The sequence below is a fragment of the Triticum urartu genome, chromosome 1A (genome assembly GCF_056163025.1).
Source record: "Triticum urartu cultivar PI428250 chromosome 1A, HENAU_Tu73, whole genome shotgun sequence".
Taxonomy (NCBI): Eukaryota; Viridiplantae; Streptophyta; class Magnoliopsida; order Poales; family Poaceae; genus Triticum; species Triticum urartu.
The window spans coordinates 586590791-586613367 of record NC_141873.1 but is presented as its reverse complement, the minus strand read 5'-3'; the positions used below and the strand labels follow the sequence as shown (position 1 = coordinate 586613367).

Sequence of the window (22577 nt, the reverse complement as noted above, 5' to 3'; positions counted from 1 at the left end):
TTTTGAAATTACTACGAAACCCAACATTTTGAACCCATGGTTCTCTTTCTTTACCGTGTTTTCTAGCCACAAATTCTCTTTTGTCATATCTTGTATTCTTAGGTTGTGGGTTATCAAGATCAACAGGTGGCTCTATCCCAACATCATTATCTGGTTCGTTTTCATTGTTTGGTTGACCATCTTCATGAACATCATCATTATCTTTTTCATTATCACTAGGTGAATGTTCATTACCAGATTGAGTTTCATTATCATTGTTAGAAGGTTTCTCTACTTCAGGTTCACTAGAAGCATGCAAAGTCCTATCATTTTTATTTTTCTTCTTCTTTTTAGAAGGACTAGGTGCGGTGGTGTTGTTCCTTTGTGAATCCTGTTCTATTCTTTTTGGGTGTCCCTCAAGATAAAGTGGTTCTTGAGTCATTTTTACCTCCTCTAGTTGCAACTTTAACAACAAAGTCATGTATATTATTACTCATTTCATCAAGCAATTCTCTTTGAGATTTAGCAATTTGTTCTAGTTGGGTTTGTACCATAGCAGGATGTTTTCCAACACCTCTAACATCATTTGATATTCTAAATAACAAGTCACTCAAGTGAGCAATCATATCAGAATTGTATTTCAATTGTTTCATAACATTTGCACTGAAGTGATCTTGTTTTCTAATATAGTTCTCAGACTCATAAAGGCATTGGCTAGGGTGCATATTGTGAGGATTGTCATTATCATTGAACTTCATTAGAGAACTTACCTCTACCACCTTGGGTAGTGGTGGTGTATTAAGCCCATGTATTTCTTCAATAGAAGGTACATTTTTAACATCCTCCGCTTTAATACCTTTTTCTTTCATAGATTTCTTTGCCTCTTGCATATCTTCAGGACTGAGATATAATATCCCCCTCTTCTTTGGAGTAGGTTTAGGTTGTGGTTCAGGAAGAGTCCAATTAATCATCATAATTTTTCAATATGTTATTCAATAATTCTTCAGCTTGTCCAACAGTTCGTTTCTTGAAAATACAACTAGCACAACTATCTAGGAAATCCCTAGAAACATCGGTTAGTCCATTATAGAAGATATCAAGTATTTCATTTTCCTTAAGAGGATGATCAGGCAAAGCATGAAGTAACTGACAAAGCCTCCCCCAAGCTTGTGGGAGACTCTCTTCTTTAGTTTGCACAAAGTTAAATATTTCCTGTAAGGCAGCTTGTTTCTTATGAGCAGGAAAATATTTTTCAGAAAAGTAGTAAATCATATCCTGGGAACTACGCACACAACTAGGAGCAAGAGTATTGTACCAAGCTTTAGCATCACCCTTTAATGAGAAAGGAAATAATTTGAGAATAAAGTAATAGTGAGTTTTCTTATCATGAGTAAAAAGGGTGGCTATGTCATTCAACTTAGTAAGATGTGCCACAACAGTTTCAGTTTCATAACCATGGAAAGGATCAGATTCAACCAAAGTAATTAACTCTGGGTCGACAGAGAATTCATAATCCTCATCATCAATAAAGATAGGTGAAGTAGCAAACTTAGGATTATATTTCATTCTAGCATTTAGAGATTTTTCCTTATACTTGCATAATAATTTCTCTAGGTCATATCTATCCTTACAAGCAAGAATATCTCTAGTTGTCTCCTCATTCATAACATAACCTTCCAGTACCTTAGGCAATTCATATGAGGCATTAACCTGATGCTAGATACATCCATTTGAGGGACAACCTTTTTCGGATGGAGGGGGTACCAATCAAATGCAACACCTAGTGCGAAGTAAGCGTAGCTTAGATGGTTAGATTCCTAGCGGCGGAACCAATTCATGAGAGTTCAACTCATGGACCTAGCACTCGCGCTTGCATTTTCTCGGAGGTGCTCATAGGGGGTAGGTTATGCGTGTGCGCATTCATAGAGATGAGTATATGTGTCCGTATATGCTTTTTATCATGTTTATAAAATACAAAACCCAATACGTCATGGACCGGCCGTTAAACTCTTTCTACGACTGCTTTCTAGTTGTTGTTTTTTCCCTAAAAAAGAGGGGTAGTGCATCAATTTTAAATAATGTTCAAGCATCATAAAAAGGTGTTAATAAAAAATCTTTCCAATTATTATAATCCTGGTGGGTTGTGGTCCTTAGGTGGGCCCCCCTCACTTGTCTCTTTAGCCCACATCATCGCTCACCTCCCGAAAAAGATCCCCGTTGCTCTCTCTCCCGTGTTCCCGAGCTCAAACCCGCAGATTTTGATCTCTTTGCTCGAAGCTCCGTTTCCGAAGCTGTTTCGGGGGATTGTTGCTTGGTATGTGACTTCACCATTTGTCCAATTAGTTTTTGTTTTAGTGGTGTATACTTTGAATAATAGCTTACTCTTGGTGCTGCTGTAGATGTGCTTGCATGTTGAATTCTTAGAGTTCTAAGTAGTTTGAATGCTTGCAAGAGTATACATTTCAGTTTTTGGACCGACGATAATCACCTTTGTTGCTGAAAACCTTATAGTAAAAATAGGCATGGGGTATGAAGATTTTATTCTTACAACCATATATTTGAGATTGGGATCATTGTGATCTTAATTTGTGCTTTGCAAGACAACTGTTAAGATGTGCTTGCAATGTATCAAAGTGGGGATGTATCCAAATTACGTCTTGATCGGAACGCACCCTACATCGAGAGGCAGTTGGCCAACCATAGGTCCTTTTCGTCGTGCATGGTTATCTTGTTAATTAAGATAAATTAGACAAAAAACATTGAGTGTTTAATGACCACACCTCATATATTTCCGGAGATTGGATCCATGTTATCGTAGTAAACCTTTCTATCACTGGTGTTCACAATAGCGCTTCACGTTCTTCCTGACCCTAGCCTCCTTGTGTACCAAACTCCGGGATCCTGGGTACCTACAAGGTCGAAGAATGAGAGAGACAGAAGACAACTATGATGCATTTTTTATTTCACACATACATGACGTTCAATCAAATCCATTCAATCGACCCCTCCAACAAATACACCAGGTTGTAAGGCTATGCCTCAATCCTTTGCCTTATCGAATTACTCACACATGATGATCGGATCGCAAGAAAAATCATGGAAGAACACATAAAGATGCATGCTTTATTGATAATACGTCTTACAATGGTTGTTGGATGCAATACACAATTACAAGTATGACTAACTTGGAGGTGGATTGGTGCGGTGATGGCGATGGTGTTTGGTTGTGGAGATGAGATTGAAAATGGAGACGTCTAGGGTTGGAGAATGGCTTCTTGTGCGGAGATGGTGGTTCTGGCGATACTACTTCGTGAATCGCGTGCAGGACCCTTAAACAAGTTGCTGGGTTGGACGTCCATCGACGTCTTACGTTCTGGTCTGGCTGGTGTGCCTTCCACTTGATCTCTTCTATCTTCATTTTGTTTCTTTTGTTGTAAAAGCTTGATTTTTATCCATATATAACCCATTTTTCCGTGGAAACAAAATAAAGAGAGGATTTCACAATCTCTTGCATCCATTAGAGATCTTTGAACAAGGTGTACTGATTTTTTTATACTATATTATAAACCATCTGCTAAAGAAAATACTTTACATGTTGTGTTTTTAAATAAAGGCAATTTTTTATAAATCTGGTAGAAATTCAAAAGTATTGCAAAAATACTAGTACAAAGTATAAGTCGTATGAGAAGGAGAAGAGATTAATAAACGGAGAAGAGATAAAAGGGTAGAAGCGTCCTTTTCCTCTCCCGTCTCCCTTTCTTCCCTGGCGTCCGGGCACAACTCGCAAGTAAAGAAAGTAGGGTTTTCTTCCCCATCCTCTGCCCCGCCGCTCCCACCAATCGATCCCCATCCGCCGCCGCATTCCGGCTCCACCTCCGCCCCCCGAACCCTAGACTAGACGACGCGCTTGGCGCCGATGGGGCGCAAGAAGAACGTCGCCATCGACGACGACGAGTACTCCCTGCCGCAGGACGACGAGGCCGCGCCGCCGCCCGCCGACGCCGTGGAGAAGCCACCGCCCAAGAAGGGCGGCAAGAAGGGCAAGAAGGGCGGCAAGTCCGCCGCGCACGACGACGACGACGACTACGAGCCCGCCCCACCGCCGCCCCCGCCGGCGGGGGATGAGGAGGGGGACGACCCGATCAACGTCGTCTTCACCGGCAAGAAGAAGAAGAAGAAGGGCGGCGCCGGCGCGGGCGGGATGAGCGCCTTCGACGCCCTCGCGGCCGCCGAGGACCAGGACCAGGACGAGGCCCCCGCCTCCACCGCCGCATCCGAGCTCGAGGCCGGTAAGTCTGAGGCCAGCGGCGATCTCGACGACGTCGACCTCGATTTCGACTTCAGCAAGTCCAAGAAGAAAAAGAAGAAGGGCAAGGGAGCTCGCCAGTCCGCCGAGGAAGACGAGGAGGAGGCTGCTCCTGCTGCTGCGGTGGCGCCCCCAGCTGCTGCCGAGGAAGAGGAGGAGCAGGAGGCTGCGGCCATGGCTGCCAAGAAGCCACAGAAGAAGAAGAAAAAGAAGGGTGGGTTTACCGTGGACGATGAGGACATCGACAAGCTCCTGGCTGAGATGGAGGATCCTCCCCAACCCACACAGGAGGCCGAGGCTGAGCCTGAGCAGGCTAAAGGTGGGGATTCTCTGGCCCCAGATGCTGATGATGCCGGCGGAAAGAAATCGAAGAAGAAGAAAAAGAAGGGAGGGTTTACTGTGGATGATGAGGACATTGACAAGCTCCTTGCAGAGATTGAAGACCGGCCTGCTGCCGCTGAGGAGCCTGAGCCCAAGGCTGCCAAGGTCGAGGATACTGTTGTTGCTGCTGCGACCAGTGTGGATGATGCTGAAGGGAAGAAATCAAAGAAGAAAAAGAAGAAGAGTGGAAGGACAGCACAGGAAGAGGAGGATCTGGACAAACTTCTTGCTGAGCTCGGTGAAGGACCGGCACCGGCACCGGAGAAGGAGAAACCATCCCAGGCACTGCCTTCCGCTTCAGCAGTGAAGGAGGACGCTGAAACTGCGGAGGATGGTAATGCAGAGCAGAAGGCCGGGGAAGGAGAGGTAGAGTCCGCTGCAGCCAAGAAGAAAAAGAAGAAGAAAGAAAAAGAGAAGGAGAAGAAGGCAGCAGCAAAAGGGACAGATGCTAAGAAGGAGGAGGAAAAGGAGCCAGAGGCGCCTAAAGGGAAGGTTGACATGAAGAAGCTCCCAAAGCATGTCCGGGAGATGCAGGAGCTTCTTGCGAAGAGGCAGGAAGCCGAGGAGCGGAGGAAGAAAGAGGAGGAAGAACGCTTGAGGAAAGAGGAAGAGGAGCGTTTGAGGAAAGAGGAGGAGGAGAAGAAGGCAGAGGAAGCAAAGAGGAGGAAGAAGGAGAGGGAAAAGGAGAAGCTGCTCAAGAAGAAGCAGGAGGGTAAGCTTTTAACAGGGAAGCAGAAGGAGGAGGCCAAGCGGTTAGAAGCCATGAGGAGGCAATTCCTTGGTGAGAGTGAAGTTCCAGTAGCTGATGGGGCTGCCCCTGAGATAAAGAAGAGGCCAAAGTATGATAGCAAGAAGAAAAAAGCTCAAACAAAGGCTTCAGAGGCTCAGAAGGCAGCTGAAGAACAACAGCAAGAGGTAAATGAAGCCAACATTGACGAGGAAGAGTATGTCATAGTGGACCAGGAATCTCAGTCTCAGGTGGCAGAATCTGAGACAAAAACAGAACCCGACCAAGAGGTGGAAGAGGCAAAACAAGAAGAGGAGGAGGAAGATGAAGATGACTGGGATGCAAAGAGCTGGGATGATATCGATGTGGGTTTGTCGAAGACAAGTGCTTTTGAGGAGGAAGAGGAGAAGGAGGACAAGCCCGTTGCCACGAAGCAGGAAATTTCTAAACCGCAACCTGCAGTGCCTGCTGTAAAAAATGTTGCTCCGCCTGTTGACAACTCTAAAAAGAGTGAAACTGAAAATGTGCGTGCCAACAATGGAGTTGCTAAAAAGAAAGGGAAGAAAGGATCTTCTAAAGATGATGATGCTGACAATGCTAGCGACCTCCGTTCACCAATCTGTTGCATCCTTGGTCATGTCGATACTGGAAAGACAAAGCTGCTGGACTGTATTAGACGAACTAATGTGCAAGAAGGAGAAGCTGGCGGTATTACTCAACAGATTGGAGCTACATACTTCCCAACTGAGAATATTAGAGAGAGAACAAGGGAATTGAAGGCTGATGCTACTCTCAAGGTTCCTGGCCTGCTTGTTATTGATACTCCTGGTCACGAGTCCTTCAGTAATCTGCGTTCTAGAGGTTCAAGTTTGTGCGACATTGCTATTTTGGTTGTCGACATTATGCATGGGCTTGAACCCCAGACAATCGAATCCCTGAATCTCTTGAAAAGTCGAGATGCAGTATTTATCGTTGCTTTGAACAAGGTACTATTCTTTGGACTTTTGTCCCTTTAACCTTCGGCTTCCTTACTGTTCTGCCATTTACTTGTTTGTTTCTTACCACTGTATGAAGGTTGATCGTCTTTATGGTTGGAAGACCTGCCCCAATGCTCCTATCGGGAAAGCCTTGAGACAACAAAATGATGACGTCAAGTTGGAGTTCAATACGAGGCTTACTGATGTATGTGGACATTATTGCTCTCTCCTTTTATTTTTATTATGGAAAGAACTACTAGTTGGTGTTGTTCTAATCACATGTATGTGCTTTGTCCAACAGATTGTGACACAATTCAAGATGCAAGGTGTGAACACTGCTTTGTACTACAAGAACAAAGAGATGGAAGATACATTTAACATTGTGCCTACCAGTGCAGTAAGGCATGGTCAACCATTAATCTTATGGGTTCATTCATTCAGATATCTGGCAGCAAGTATGATATTACTAGCATCTTTTCCTTAACACATAATGCACTTCTCTCTGCAGCGGTGAAGGCATTCCTGATCTGCTTCTACTATTGGTGCAATGGGCACAAAAGACGATGGAAGAAAAGCTTACTTTTGTTGATGAAGTCCAGGTACGGGCATATATGAGTTTACATGTCATTGTAGAAGAATGCACTTGTATGATCTTATCTTATTCTGTTTCAGTGTACGTTGCATAAATATGCTTGTCATTGTAGAAGATTCAGTCTTATGATCTTATCTTATTGTGTATCAGTGTACTGTCCTGGAAGTCAAGGTCATTGAAGGTCATGGCACTACAGTTGATGTTGTGCTGGTCAATGGTATGCTCCATGAAGGAGATCAAATAGTCGTGTGTGGCATGCAGGTAAAATTCACTTTGTTGTATAGTTGCAATTCCCGCTGCAAGTACATCACCAGCATTTGTAAGATTCAATATGTTCTCACTGTATTTCTATTTAGGGACCCATTGTGACAACCATCAGAGCTTTGTTAACACCACACCCGATGAAGGAGCTTCGAGTTAAGGTGTGTGGCTCATTATACTGTACCTTCATTCAATTTCTCACTATAGATTTAATACAGTGCTGTTCAAGTTCAAATAGGCTGCTACCTTGAAGATTCATTCTCTTTTGGTGCTTTGATGACCGGGGACCTTTTGGTAGCTTTGACTAAAACATTTACATACTGGGAGGTTTATATTATGCACACTTTGTCCAAAAGATTTATGTTATCATGTCATTTTGTGCCTACTTGGAAACAGTAAATTAGCGTCATGCTAGCCCTGCCAAGAAAGCTTAAGGGCATGTTTGGTTTGCAGCCATACTTTGCCAAATGTTAGGCAGAAAAGTGTGGCAAGTGTTTGGATGCAGTCACAGTGGCACACCACACTTTCTTAGTCAGTCACCCCGCTTGTCATAGACTCAGTTGCCAGCCAACTTCTGCCACAAGTGTGGTGACAAATTTGTCCGCCACAACATCTTACTTGCCACCTGCTGCCTTTGCTTGCTTCGCTAAGATGGTTTTGGGTTGAGTTTTGTCCCTTCAATGCCACTCACCAGCATGAATTTTTCCCTTCTTTATATATTCATTCATGTAGTTCAGGGACAGGTAGTAGTTATCTTTATTTCTAACTCTTAGGCACCACAATGCTTAGGCCTTACCAAGATGATTAAACGCTTGCATATTATGATTCATTGCTTTCTTTTGCACTAAGATGATTTGAGCCTTCGGTTACCTTGTAAGATCTAGTTGACTAATTCATTGAAACGCAATTTTTCAGGGCACCTATCTTCACCATAAGAAGATCAGAGCTGCACAAGGAATTAAAATATCAGCGCAGGTGAGTTCATAGATCTTTGGCACTTCAGAGTGTAAATATTAGCACACTTCTGAAAAACAACGTGTGTGTTTGGTCAGGGTCTCGAACATGCAATTGCTGGGACTGCGCTATATGCTGTACGACCTGATGCGGATATAGAGGACCTAAAGGATGCTGTAATGGAAGAGATGTCGAGGGTTAGGAACCGGATTGATAAGAGTGGCGAGGGTGTATATGTGCAAGCATCTACGCTGGGGTCATTGGAGGCTCTCACGGAGTTCTTGAAGAGCCCTGCTGTGAATATCCCCTTCTGTGATTTCAGCATAGGGCCAGTGCACAAGAAAGATGTTATGAAGGCCAGTGTTATGCTTGAGAGGAAGAAGGAATATGCAACTATCTTGGCTTTTGATGTCAAAGTGATGCCTGATGCCCGTGATCTTGCAGAAGAGTCTGGTGTGAAGATCTTCGTGGCAGATATCATATACCACCTTTTCGACCAATTCACAGCATACATTAAGAACATAAGGGAAGAGAAGAAGAAGGACAGCGCTGAAGAGGCTGTTTTCCCCTGTGTTCTCAAGATCATGCCGAACTGTGTCTTCAACAAGAAGGATCCAATCGTTTTGGGTGTCGATATCCTTGAAGGAATAGCCAAGGTATTTTGTCTGATCAGTGAAAATTTATATTTTCTCAACCCTTTTTTTACTGGATTGATTAGCTGAGAAGTTATCATTCTAGAATACCCAGTAGCTATTATTTGACCTAGATGAACAAATGCCAGTAGCAGTAGGCTCACATCTAGAAATTAGAAATGGTCTTTGATCATGATGTGTCCATAGACATGAATGTTATGTTTTCTCATACATCATGATCATGGTGTTTATGGTCTTTGATCTCCTTCTCAAGCTATTTTTCTAGAATATACTCAGTAGTTAAGAACTAACCACGTAGATGAACAAATACCTCATAATCTTAGATAGTGGAAACTTACCTAAAAAAAGGTGGAAACTATCATATATGTATAATTTAATGTCCGAAACACTTGAATATTATCATGGAGTGGTCTTTGTCAAGATATGTATTCCATTTCTCATTTTCCTCTGTTATGTAGGTGGGAACGCCTCTGTGCATACCCTCGAAAGAATTTATCGATATTGGGAAGATTGCCTCCATTGAGATAAATCACAAACAAGTTGATACAGCCACAAAAGGGCAAAAGGTGGCTATAAAGGTCGGTATTACCCTGTGTTCTGTCCATGCTTGTTAGATTTATATCAGGTTTTGTCTGACATATGTTGTTGTCTCGTGGGTGGTGACCAGATCATTGGGAGCAACTCTGATGAGCAGCAGAAGAGCTTTGGCAGGCACTTTGAGATGGAAGATGAGCTGGTCAGCCACATCACAAGGCGATCCATCGACCTTCTTAAGGAGAACTACAGGGCAAGTCGAGCGTTTCTTTCTTGTTTGCTTGCAGTGCCCTGGTTCACCCTGTTGTCTGCTCATATACCCTTGACTGTTGTGACTGCAGGATGACTTGACGATGGATGACTGGAAGCTTGTGATGAAGCTGAAGAAAATACTGAGCATACCGTGAGTTTGACAAAGCCGGCACGACGTCAAAACCACCTGGCCGAATGGATAAATTGACGCTTTTGAGGGTGCATATATGAATTGACAAGGGTGGTGCTATTCTTGTTTTGTTGCTTGGGCTTGGGTTGCAGCTGTTTGAGACATCTGGCCTCGCTCATGTTAGCCATGGAGGGTGGTTTCAGTTTTGACGATTTTGTAATTTGGTCCCTTACGTTATGCCTAACTTTACGAATCCATCCTGTAATAACAGCAGCAGCAGATTTCCGTTTCCTTTGCTTTTTTCATGTGAGGCGTTTTCTTTTTTGAGGGAAGGCCATCATGGCTAGCTTTATTGCTTTAAATAGGAATTACATCATCCACAAGGTCTGAGACCAGACAGCCTGGAGGCTCATCCTTCCAAAATCTAGAAATTTTATTACAATAACTATGTTTAGCTAGCACATGCGCCACTTTATTTGCATTACGAGAACAATGCTTAAATTTGACCTTCCCAATCAAAGTCGTAACATCGACACACTCCGCGAAGATAGCAACAGCTTCATCCCACCATCTTGCTTGGCCACTGCAGGAATCAACCACTGTTAAGGAATCGGACTCCGCTTCTACTCTCGGAAACCTAAGGAGTTTGCAAACCTCAGGCCATCCCTCATTGCCATTGCTTCTGTTGTGACCACACTTGATGCCACGGGAATATAGATACATTGGGCTGCAAGAAACGATCCATTTACATCTCTGATAACCGCAGCAGTTGCTCCCACTCCTTCATCGACATAAAATGCTGCATCAACATTTAGTTTGACAAATCTAGGCTCCGGCTTCTCCCATCTGTCTTGCACTGAAACAGTTTTCTTCGCATTTGCCTGGTCGAAGTTATTAGAGATAACAAGGACCGATATAGGCCATTTGAAAGCTGGTGGAGGATTACCGTTATGAGTGTACTGGCGTCAGATCCACCACAGGTACCATCCTCCTACCGCTATGATTTGTTTCACATCCAAATTCGGTTTGCTGGGCACTTGTCTTGGCGGACCGAGCAGGATGTGTTCTAATATAATTGACCTCGATCGATCAATCCTTTTTGCTTCATCAATGATATCGATGATTCCAAGCCGAGACCACATCTCCTTAGCATGGGAGCAATCAAACAGTAAGTGCCTCACATCTTCCGCCGCCATGTGACATATGGGGCACGCACCCTCTACGCCAACATGCCTGTTAGTGAGGATGGACTTTAGGGGTAGAATTCCATGTAGTGCCCGCCAACAGAAAATTTGAACTTTACGTGGGATTTGAAGTTTCCATAGAATACTCCAAACTTGTGGTGTGTTTGACCTCCCTGGCTGCGCTATTGCATTTGCATGTGTCCTGAAAGTTCGACTCCATTGAGTGTGATAAGCTGATCGTACCGAGAAGATGCCTCTTCGGTCCGGATGCCAAGCTATGAAGTCTTCAAAAGCATTGTGATTCAGCGGGATTTCTAGTATCCTTCGGACATCGATAGGATTAAAGATAGCTCGAATCAGATCCTCGTCCCAGTTCCCATTTGTGGGGTCGATGAGATCGCTGACTGTAGACAGGATAGTATGACCTCGCGGCGTGATAATCCTTCTATTTGCACTGCTTGGAACCCATGGATCGTTCCAGATGTTCACTTTCTCCCCCGATCCAATACGCCAGATATACCCCAATTTGAAAGTCTCCAAGCCCTTCATAATACTCTGCCAAGTGAATGAGGCCCCATTCTTTAAAGTAGCTTGAAGTAAATTACCATTAGGGAAGTATTTCGCCTTCAATACCTTTGAACATAAGGAATCCGGGTTGTTCAGTAACCTCCAGCATTGCTTTGAAAGCATTGCTAGATTAAATGAGTATAGGTCTCGGAATCCCATGCCCCCTTCATTCTTCGGATAGCAAAGTTTCCACCAAGAATACCAGTGCATTTTCTTGTGTTCTTCATCATCATCCCACCAAAACTGGGAAATTAAATCAGTAATCTCTTTACATATACGTTTGGGTAGGCAGAAGACTGACATAGCAAACACCGGAATTGCTTGTGCCATAGATTTCAATAGGATCTCCTTTCCTCCAGTGGATAGATGTTTCTCCATCCAACCTCTAAGCCTCTCTTTGATTCTCTCAATAAAGTGCTGAAAGCAATCACTTCTATCCGCTCCCACCATTGCGGGTAGGCCCAGGTATTTATCAGAAAGTGCCTCTGTATCAATGTGAAGCTCCTGACATATTTCAGCCCTAGTGACAACAGAAGTATTAGGGCTAAAGAAACACTCGATTTAGCAAAACTCACCATTTGCCCCGAGCTTTGACAGTAAGTCTCCAGAACATGCTGTAAGGAAGCTGCATTAAGCGTGTCTGCCTTCATGAGAATTAGAGAATCATCAGCGAATAATAGGTGTGATACTGATGGTGCATTTCTGCACACTCTAATCCCTTCTATGCCACCAGCTTCTTCTTCATACTGCAATAGACTAGAAAGGCCCTCTGCACAAATGAGGAATAGGTAAGGGGATAGGGGATCCCCCTGTCTAATTCCCCTTGTAGGGTTAAAAACATCTGTTTCTTGTGAGTTAAATCTCACTTTATAACTAACTGATCTCACACATTCCATAATCAATTCTACCCACTTTTCATGAAATCCCAATTTGATCATCATATCATGCAAAAACGACCACTCCATTCTGTCATAGGCTTTATGCATATCGAGTTTTACTGCACACAACCCAGATTGTCCTGTCCTTTTATTCTTAATCTTATGCACACACTCATATGCTATCAAGATATTATCCGTGATCATTCTTCCAGGGACAAAGGCGCTTTGAGTAGGAGAAATGATATCAGGTAGTATACTTTTCAGACGTAGAGCCAACATTTTCGAGATTATTTTATAGAGAACATTGCAAAGACTAATGGGTCTGAATTGCGTTACCAGCTCCGGAGCATCAGTTTTGGGGATCATCAGAATTGTTGTGTCGTTCCAATTTGCTGGAATTTTCTTCGAGTTAATGGCCAACAAAACCTCTTTAGTGATCTCCTCCCCAATTATATGCCAGTATTTTTTGAAGAAGATTGCGTGCAAACCATCAGGCCCAGGTGCTTTTATATCTCCAATGCTAGAGATCGCTTTCTTCACATCCTCCGCTGTATATGGGGCCATGAGGGAATTGTTCATCTGATCTGACACCTTCCGCTGAACTCGCTCCATGATCACCGGATTGGTTTGCTGAACTTCAGAGGAAAACATGTGAGAAAAGTAGTTTAATACATGGGCATTTAAATCATCAGTACTTTCCAACCAATCCCCAGCCTCATTCCTTAATCGCTTGATAAAATTCCTTTTCCGCCTTGCCGAAGCGAAAGCCTGGAAAAAAGCAGTGTTGCGGTCACCAGCTTTTAGCCAAATTGCTCTGGACTGTTGCCTCACTTGGATCTCTTCCAATTCCAGCAAATACTCGATGAGTTCAGTTAACTCTCTTCTCTTTTCTTCATTCTCATCATCCATCGGTCCCGCCATAACTCTTTCAAGATCTCGCTGCGCTTTACGCAGACGCTTTTTTGGCTTTTTGAGAACTCTCTGATCCCAGTCGTGGAACTGGTTATGCATTTTATTCAACTTGTCATAAATGTTAGTCACACTTGGGTCGGCTGTAACATCATTCCACGCTGCCGTTACCGTCTCCTCAAAACTCCTCTCCCTCAACCAACGGGCCTCAAACCGTTTTACTTGTACGTTGTTCTGTCCGGAGGTTGAGTGTGTATAAAACTCTGTATCCACAAGAAGGGGTCTGTGGTCAGAGTGGTTAAATTCCAAGTTCTGCAATGCTGCATTAGGGAACAAATTCGCCCATGCACCATTCACCAGACCTCTGTCTAGTCTTTCCCTTATTCTTCCACGTCTCCAAGTGAACGGGTCCCCGATGAAGCCTATATCATGTAAAGCCCAATCATCAATCGCTTCTTGGAAGGCCTGCATGTATTGTGCCGGACGTGGATTGCCTCCCTCCTTCTCATGAAGAAATTGGATTTCATTGAGGTCACCAATTAAGAGCCACGGCAAAATCTGACTCTGGTTGAGTTGCCTCATACGTGATCAGGTCAGATGCTTATTCTCCCATCTAAATTCACCGTACATCCCCGTCAAACGCCAAACTGGATTGTTATTATTATCCTCCATTATTACATCAATGAACATAGTGTCTAGGGCAAGCCTACGTACATTGATATGATTATTCCAAAAAAGAACTAAACCACCACTTCTTCCATTACTTGTACACACCAGTTTCTGGTCCATCTTCATCCTCCTCCTTAAACATTCTGCCGGATAGCTGTCAAGGTGGGTCTCCGACAAAAACACCACGTCCGGGGAACATCTTCGCTGTGAGGCGTTTTCTTCTCGTCTTATTGCACGTGTTTGATCTTTTGAGATGGGAAAGGTGGGAAAGTTTTGCTAGGTCGCCGTCAGCTTGGGCGCTTTAGCAGCAGCTAGTGCAGTGGTCATCCAATCCTACTCCTGCAACAGTTATTTTCTTGCTAATCATACTTGCAGTGCTTCCAAATCCGGTATTAATATTTCTTTTTAATCCTATAAATATGTTTGATGAGGCGATTCATCTTGTTGCAACTTACAAAAATAATCAGTTAACAGTTTCCAGCAAAATAAATAATAATAAATAAAGGTTAAGAGTTGTCAAGATGCGCTGCCAATGCTCTTACTATTACCACTGTATTGTAAGGCACCTGATAGGTAGCAGGGGATAACTGAGGTATGATTGGGGGAACTGGGGAAGAACAGAGAGAGATGCAGACGTTTTTTTTCTTTTTTTGGGTGGAGAATCTTCTATTCTTTTAAATGAAGAAAAAAAAGTTGCCATGTCCCTAACATCTAAAATAAAAAAAAACCTAACATCTAAAAGAGATGCAGATGTTTTATCTCTTAAATGAAAAATCCGATTGAAGATCCGTTTTCATCATTAAATCCCTCGCGACGAGATCTTCGAAACTAGATCTCATATCAATATATTTCGACGAATTTTTTTTTGTATTAAAAGTTGCCATGTCTATTGCATATGAATTGCCATGATGTTTACACTGAAGTTGCCATGATATGTTTCAACTATTTTCTTCTACATTTAAAAGTAAATTTTGACATATTATAAAACATGGAATTAAGAAACTAGACTTGCCATGGACCATAAACTAAAATTGCCATGATACATGCACTTAAAATTGCCATGGTACATACAAAAAATAATTTTCATGGTCAAAGTACTGGAATTGCCATCATCAAATACCTAAAGTTGCCATGCTCTATAAACTAAAATTGCCACATGGCAACTTTAGTTTACGCACTATGGCAACTACAGTGTAAACATCATGACAACTTTTGGGCAAAAAAATTTTCGTCGAAACATATCAACATGAGGTCTAGTTTTGAAGATCTCGTCGATACGGATTTAATGGTGAAAACGGATTTTTAATTTGATTTTTAATTAGGAGATAAAACATTTTTAGCCAAAAACCAAACAGATTCCTGCTGATGTCATCTGTTCATACGTGGCAAAATGAGTGGTGTGAGCAATGTGCAAGATGCCACATGTGTGGGCGTTAGTTTTTTTTGTTTTTCTTTTGTTCGAACTGAGAGAGAGGGGCGACAGAGGCACACCACGGTAATACAAATCATGTGAGGGCCTAAATAAATGAAAAAATAACAACTGTTCCGTCCGCCCCTGCCTACATGTCTGTCCACATCGGCGTTTTTCTCGGGCTCACGTGATTCCAGACTAAAACGAGCCACGTGTGCTGAGAGCAACTCCAATAGTTTCTTTAAAATAACTTTCAATGTCCCTAAATTTTAGGGCAAGTTTTCTGAGCTAGTTTTGTCAGGTCCCATAAACTTTTCCTCCTAAACTTTGTTTTTATTTTATTTTTCACCAAACAAAACTAGATAATGGTCTAGGGCCCGGGCCCCTACTCAGTGACACCCGCCACGGTCTCGGCGAGGGCGGTGCGAGGCAGTCGGTGGTCACCAGCGAGATGCGGGGCAGCATGGTGGCGGCCGTCGCGCAGCACGGTAGGGGCACGACGGCAGGCGACAACATGGGCAATGTGGCGCCATGGCGCGTCAGCGGCGACGCAGCTGCATTCTAGTGAGGTAGCGTGTCGACGCGACGATGCCACATCGGTTACATTGCCGCCAAAAGCTTACAGGAAGCAAAATTTTCCCTAAACCAGATGGAAGTTAAGGTCAAGTTTACATGATCCTGTAAATTTATTCCATGTTTACGAGATATATTTGAGTCCTTTTTTTGCCCAAACTTCCACTAAACGGTAGTTATTTTACGAATACGATATCTGTTGGAAGTAAGTTAGGCTTTATTTTGTGAGTACGAGAACATTGTAAGGCTAGTCATAGTAGGAAGTAAGTTAGACTTTCTTTTTGGGAAAAAAGATTCATACCTATTATCAACGTTAGTCGGAGTGCAAAGCATCTCAAACATAACAAAAATTACATCAAGATTCAGAGACCACTGAACGACCACTACCGCCGCCGGAACGAGCCAGCGACGCGCCGCCGTCACCTCTCCCCTACCAAGCCCGCTTGACCTTGTCGATGACAGCCGGAAAGTCTTCATGTACTTTTCCCTAAGGACCATCGCCCTGCAGCCGCAATCGTCGCTGTTGAACCCTTGAATAGATCCAAAGCACCTGACACCGAATCTCGCCACACGACGAGAAACCCTAACCTCACTGCCCCCAAAAGACGACAGGAATCTATGTTGGAGCTCCGTTGAGTACGTCCAGATGGACGAACTTGAGGAGGATCAGAGATAGGAAGACAAACTCGAAGAAGAAGCGCCACCACGTCGTAGCGCCGTACCCACGAGGACTAAAAAACCCTAACCAGAGTGAAGGCACCAGAGTTCTCATCCCCACCACCGACCTCTGGTGCAACAAGCAGAGGGCAGACAGATCTATAGGCTCGTCGGTGAAGCTTCGAGGGGATTGGGATTTTGGAGGATTTTTGTTAGGGTTTGAGAGAGAGAGAGAGAGAGAGAGAGAGAGATGAGAGTTGGGGTGCAAGGGTGAGGAAGAAGATCCCCTTGCGCCGGCAGCGCCATATAAGAATTTGCACGCCATACGGCCGCCCATACAAGCGGGTCCGTTCATATGGAACGCGGTCTCACGTTCAAACTGTTCGATCTAGGGTTTGCGTACCTGGGACGATCGTCCATACGAGCACGGATGCTCGTATGAAAGGCCGTCAATCTCTCTGGAGGTGAAAACCATTTGAGGCAGAGCTCCATATGAGCGCGATGCTCGTATCGTAGGCCGTCCTTGGCTATGTCCTTTTTGTGGGTTCTGTCCAGGGCTTCATACCACTAACCATGCGGGCGCTGATGCTCATATGGAACATTGTCGACCACACTAGACTCTGTGCTTCTCGGCCAGGGTTTCATACGACCGTCTATACGAGTGGTTGAGCTCGTATGAAACGCCGTCGATCACTTTGGACCTCTGCGACGGTTGCCTCCATCTTCTTATGTGAGCGCTCGTACGAGCTCTCCCACTAGTACGTTGAGTTCTTATTTTACTCTGTTGCCTTCGCTCTGTGATATCTTCCTCTTGTCTCCTTTCTTCAATATTTCTCCTACAACACAAAGTCAAAAAAGACTTCCTTGGATGTTATTTACCAGTTCTTTCATGAGAGCATTCTAGCTAAAAATAAAAACTCCTTTTTAAATAAATGATTGGTTGCCTCCCATTAAGCGCTGGTTTTCAGGTTGCTAAGCTCAACCTTGTACCTTTGAAATGATCTAGGTCACTGGTGGCCTGAGATTCTCCTTACATACCGCACATACTCGCTTAGGTGGTGGAATATATTTCTCCTTCACTTTAGGCTTCTTGGGGAATGATGACCCACAAGTATAGGGGATTTATCATAGACCTTTCTATAAGTAAGAGTGTCGAACCCAACGAGGAGCAGAAGGAAATGACAAGCGGTTTTTAGCAAGGTATTCTCTGCAAGCACTGAAATTATCGGTAACAGATAGTTTTGTGATAAGATAATTCGTAACGGGTAACAAGTAACAAGTGTAACAAAGGTGCAGCAAGGTGGCTCAATCCTTTTTGTAGCAAAGGACAAGCCTAGAAGAACTCTTATATAAAGCAAAACGCTCCCGAGGACACATGGGAATTGTTGTCAAGTTAGTTTTCATCATGCTCATATGATTCACGTTCGTTACTTTGATAATTTGATATGTGGGTGGACCGGTGCTTGGGTGCTGTCCTTACTTGGACAAGCCTCCCACTTATGATTAACCACTCCCGCAAGCATCCACAACTACGAAAGAAGAATTAAGATAAATCTGACCATAGCATGAAACATATGGATCCAAATCAGCCCCTTACGAAGCAACGCATAAACTAGGGTTTAAGCTGCTGTCACTCTAGCAACCCATCATCTACTTATTACTTCCCAATGCCTTCCCCTAGGCCCAAATCATGGTGAAGTGTCATGTAGTCGACATTCACATAACACCACTAGAGGAAAGACAACACCAATGCCTTCCCCTAGGCCCAAATCATGGTGAAGTGTCATGTAGTCGACATTCACATAACACCACTAGAGGAAAGACAACACATATCTCATCAAAATATCGAACGAATACCAAATTCACATGATTACTTATAACAAGACTTCTCCCATGTCCTCAGGAACAAACGTAACTACTCACAAAGCATATTCATGTTCATAATCAGAGGGGCAATAAATATCATTAAGATCTGAACAAATGATCTTCCACCGGATAAACCAACTAGCATCAACTACAAGGAGTAATCAACACTACTAGCAACCCACAGGTACCAATCTGAGGTTTTGAGACAAAGATCAGATACAAGAGATGAACTAGGGTTTGAGAGGAGATGGTGCTGGTGAAGATGTTGATGGAGACTGACCCCCTCTCGATGAGAGCAGCGTTGGTGATGACGATGGCTTCGATTTCCCCCTCCCGGAGGGAAGTTTCCCCGCCAGAACAGCTCCGCTGGAGCCCTAGGTTGCTTTTGCCCAGGTTCCGCCTCGTGACGGTGGCACTTCGTCCCGAAAGCTCTCTTTTGATTTTTTTTCCATGTTAAAAACCACCATATAGTAGAAGATGGGCACTTGAGACCTGCCGGGGGCCCACAAGCCCTAGGGGCGCGCCCAGGGGGGTAGGGCACCCCCAGGCTCCCTCTGGTATTTCTTCACCCAATATTTTTTATATATTCCAAAATAATTCTCTGTAAATTTTCAAGACTTTTGAAGTTATGCAGAATAGGTCTCTCAGATTTACTCCTTTCCGGTCCGGAATTCCAGCTGCCGGCATTCTCCCTCTTTGTGTAAACCTTGTAAAATAAGAGAGAAAAGGCATAATTATTGTACCATAATGTGTAATAACAGCCCATAATGCAATAAATATCAATATAAAAGCATGACGCAAAATGGACGTATCAACTCCCCCAAGCTTAGACCTCGCTTGTCCTTAAGCGGAAACCAAAATCGATAATCATGTCCACATGTTTAGAGGTAGAGGTGTCGACAAAATAAAATACGGACATGAAGGCATCATGATCATCTTTAGAACAACAACATATATTGTCATATAATTTCTTATGCTAAAGTGACAATTCATTCACAAGGTAAAGTATGAAACAAAAACTTTATTGAAAACCAACAGACTATGATCTTAGTCATTGGAGCAATTGCAGTTTATCATAACGTAGGAAAAAGTCAATATAAGAGCTTTTTAGTAAGTTCACATACTCAACTATCATTTAGTATTTCATAATTGCTAACACTCATGCAACATCTATGAGATCAAAGTTTCAATCGGACACAGAGAAAGATAGGGGCTTATGGTTTTGCCTCCCAACCTTTTACCTCAAGGGTAATGTCAACAGTAATAGTTTATGAATATCTACATCCGAGTGGATATATTGGATCTCCCCCAACATATAGTGCTTGCCAAAAAGAAAAGTATAAAAAGAAGAGGTGATGATCACCATGACTCTTGTATAAAGGATAGGTAGTAAAAGTAGAAGATAGGCCCTTCGCAGAGGGAAACAGAGGTTGTCATGCGCTTTTATGGTTGGATGCACAAAATCTTAATGCAAAAGAACGTCAGTTTATACTGCCTCTTGTGACAAAGAACTTCATTATGCAGTTCGTCGCTTTTATTTCCATATCACAGTTCGTATAAAGCTTACACTACAAAAAAAGACACATCCATGACATTTTGGGCCGAACGAATTTTTTTCTGTCATACTTATGACACTTCTATGACAATAATTGTGACAAAACACGGTATCATCATAGATGTGGTGGGGTCCTACTTCTATGACAAAAAATCATGACAGAAAATGGGCTTTTCATCCTGGGCGGGCCGGAGACGCAGCTGCATGACATTCTTTGGGCCGTCCATGACGGAAAAAACCGTGGTAGAAGCGAGGGCGAGGAAAATATCGGGGTGTTCCCGGTTACGGTGGGTGGTCGGGGCCGAGCGATGCGCGTTTCTCTCGTACACGCACGCGCGTGGGTGCGAGGCATTGGGCTCTAACTGAACCCGAGCGAGGCGTTGGGCTCTAACTGAACCCGAGCGATTGCACTGCAGGCTACACGTTACTGAACCCGAGCGATCGATCAATGGCTGTTAACTGAACCCGATCGAGCAATTCCTTCGCTACTGCTGCTAACTGAAGCCGATCGATGCTGCCTCTGGATGAAGAGTGAGTGTTGCTGGGGGGGGGGGTTGGATGAACAGTTCCCGGTGGGGGTGGATGAATAGGACCCCGTGGTGTTGCCTCTGGATGAACAGGACCCCGATCGATCGAGCCGGTTGGGGCTGGATGAACAGGACCCCGTGGAGGGCAGGATGAACAGGACCACCCCGTGGAGGGCTGGATGAACAGTAGACGGTGGAGGGCTGGATGAACAGTAGCCCATGGAGGGGTGGTTGAACAGGAGCCCGTGGAGAGGGCTGGTTGAACAGTAGCCGGTGGAGTAGCGCGCGGTGGAGGCTGGATGAACAGGAGCCCGTGGATGAAAAGTCGTAGGTGGAGGCTGGAGGAGGTCGACGGTGGATGAACAGTAGCCCGTGGAGGCTGGAGGGGGTCGATGGTGGAGATGAACAGTATCCCATGGAGTCCCATTTTGCGGTACGCCACACCCCTCCCGATGAACAGGACCCCCGTTTCGACCGTAGCGCTCCAATACAAGTCCGTTTCCTCCGTTTTGCAGTACGCCAGACCCCTCCCGATCAACAGGACCCCCGTTTCGACCGTAGGAGGTCCGTTTCCTCCGTTTTGCGGTACGCCAGACCCCTCCCGATGAACAGGACCCCGTTTCGAACGTGGCCGGTCGAACACAAGGCCGTTTCCTACGTTCTGCGGTATGCCAGGCCTCGTTTCCATCGGCTGTTCCGTCCAAGCCCTCCCGATGAACACGACGACGCATTCCGTTCCGACCCAGCCGGTTGGCTCCCCATGAACACGACGACGACGCTGTTTCTCCATTCCGACCCAGCCATGTACACGAGCCCTGGCCGTACGTACGCGCGAGTAGGCGTTCGAGACCCTGCCCGTATGTACGTACGTGGCCATATTTACTTTCTTGCACCCTGGCCGCTGTACGTACGTGTACATGCTACGTGTGCGCCTCTACATCGACCAGTATGTACGTACACGTTCGCGACCAGAATGACAACGCTACGTACGCTTCGACCAGGTGGGTCCCGATTGTCAGGCACTTCCTTGCATGCGAAGATGTAGCTGGTGGGTCCCAACAGTCAGGGGGGCGAATCATGTTTTTTTGCCCGAACGCACTTCCTTGCGTGCGAAGATGTAGCTGGTGGGTCCCAGCAGTCAGGGGGAAAAGTTTTTTCGCGAAATACGGTGGCCCATCTGGTGGGTCCCCGCTGTCAGGTGGAGGAATAATTATTTTGCGCGTAATAAGGAGGCACTTCCTTACTGCGGCCGTGGACCTAGCTGTCAGCCTCTCCACGTACAGTCCACGTCCAATGGAAGCTGTTCCTTGACCACATTGACCATGCCGTGCCGAGAGCACCAGGGCGGTGGACGACAGCGAGGCCTAGGAAGGGGACGACGCGGAGCCGGGGAAGATGCGGCAGTGGATGCCCACGCGTAGAGGAGTACGAGGGTTCACTGGTTCGCTGCGGTGTGAGGTTGCCATCGCCACAGAATAATAGGGGGTGTGGGTGAGTAGAGGGATGGCCTGGCCAGCGGTGGGAATAGTAGGGGGCGGTGAGGCCTCCGCGGCAGCACAGCCGGCCACGGGAGGCAGGAGCATGCGGCACGACCGGTGCTGCTTTGGGCGGCTGGAGCAAGAAGACCAGAGGTTGAAGAAGCACTACCGTCGTTGGATGGACATCGTACGGTCACTGGAGCTAGAATCGTTCATATTGACTAAGTTGACAAAGCACTCTGTCCCCGTCAACTTAGTAGGCCCACAAGTCAGCCTCCCACCAAGGTGGATCCCAACCAGCAGGGGGAGTATTCATTTTTTTGTGCGTAATAAGGAGGCACTTCCGGTGGGTCCGAGCTGACAGCGGGGGGAACGTTTTTTTGCGCAATACGGTGGCCCTGTTGGGGAACGTAGCAGAAATTCAAAATTTTCCTACGTGTCACCAAGATCAATCTATGGAGTCATATAGCAACGAGGGAGGAGTTGATCTACATACCTTTGTAGATCGCACGCGGAAGCGGTCAAGAGAACGGGGTTGATGGAGTCGTACTCGTCGT

General features: G+C 44.9%; 1 protein-coding gene across 1 annotated transcript; it reads left to right on the top strand.

Moving 5' to 3' along the window:
* Window positions 1–3723: 3723 nt before the first annotated feature.
* On the top strand, window positions 3724–10037 carry LOC125532245 (uncharacterized). The gene is made up of 11 exons (XM_048696383.2): window positions 3724–6379; window positions 6468–6575; window positions 6672–6772; window positions 6879–6969; window positions 7113–7223; window positions 7319–7384; window positions 8139–8198; window positions 8276–8833; window positions 9289–9408; window positions 9498–9617; window positions 9706–10037. The coding sequence occupies exons 1-11, from the start codon at window positions 3896–3898 to the stop codon at window positions 9769–9771; spliced, it is 3885 nt and encodes a 1294-aa protein (XP_048552340.2). The 5' UTR covers window positions 3724–3895; the 3' UTR covers window positions 9772–10037.
* The last annotated feature ends 12540 nt before the right edge of the window (window positions 10038–22577 follow it).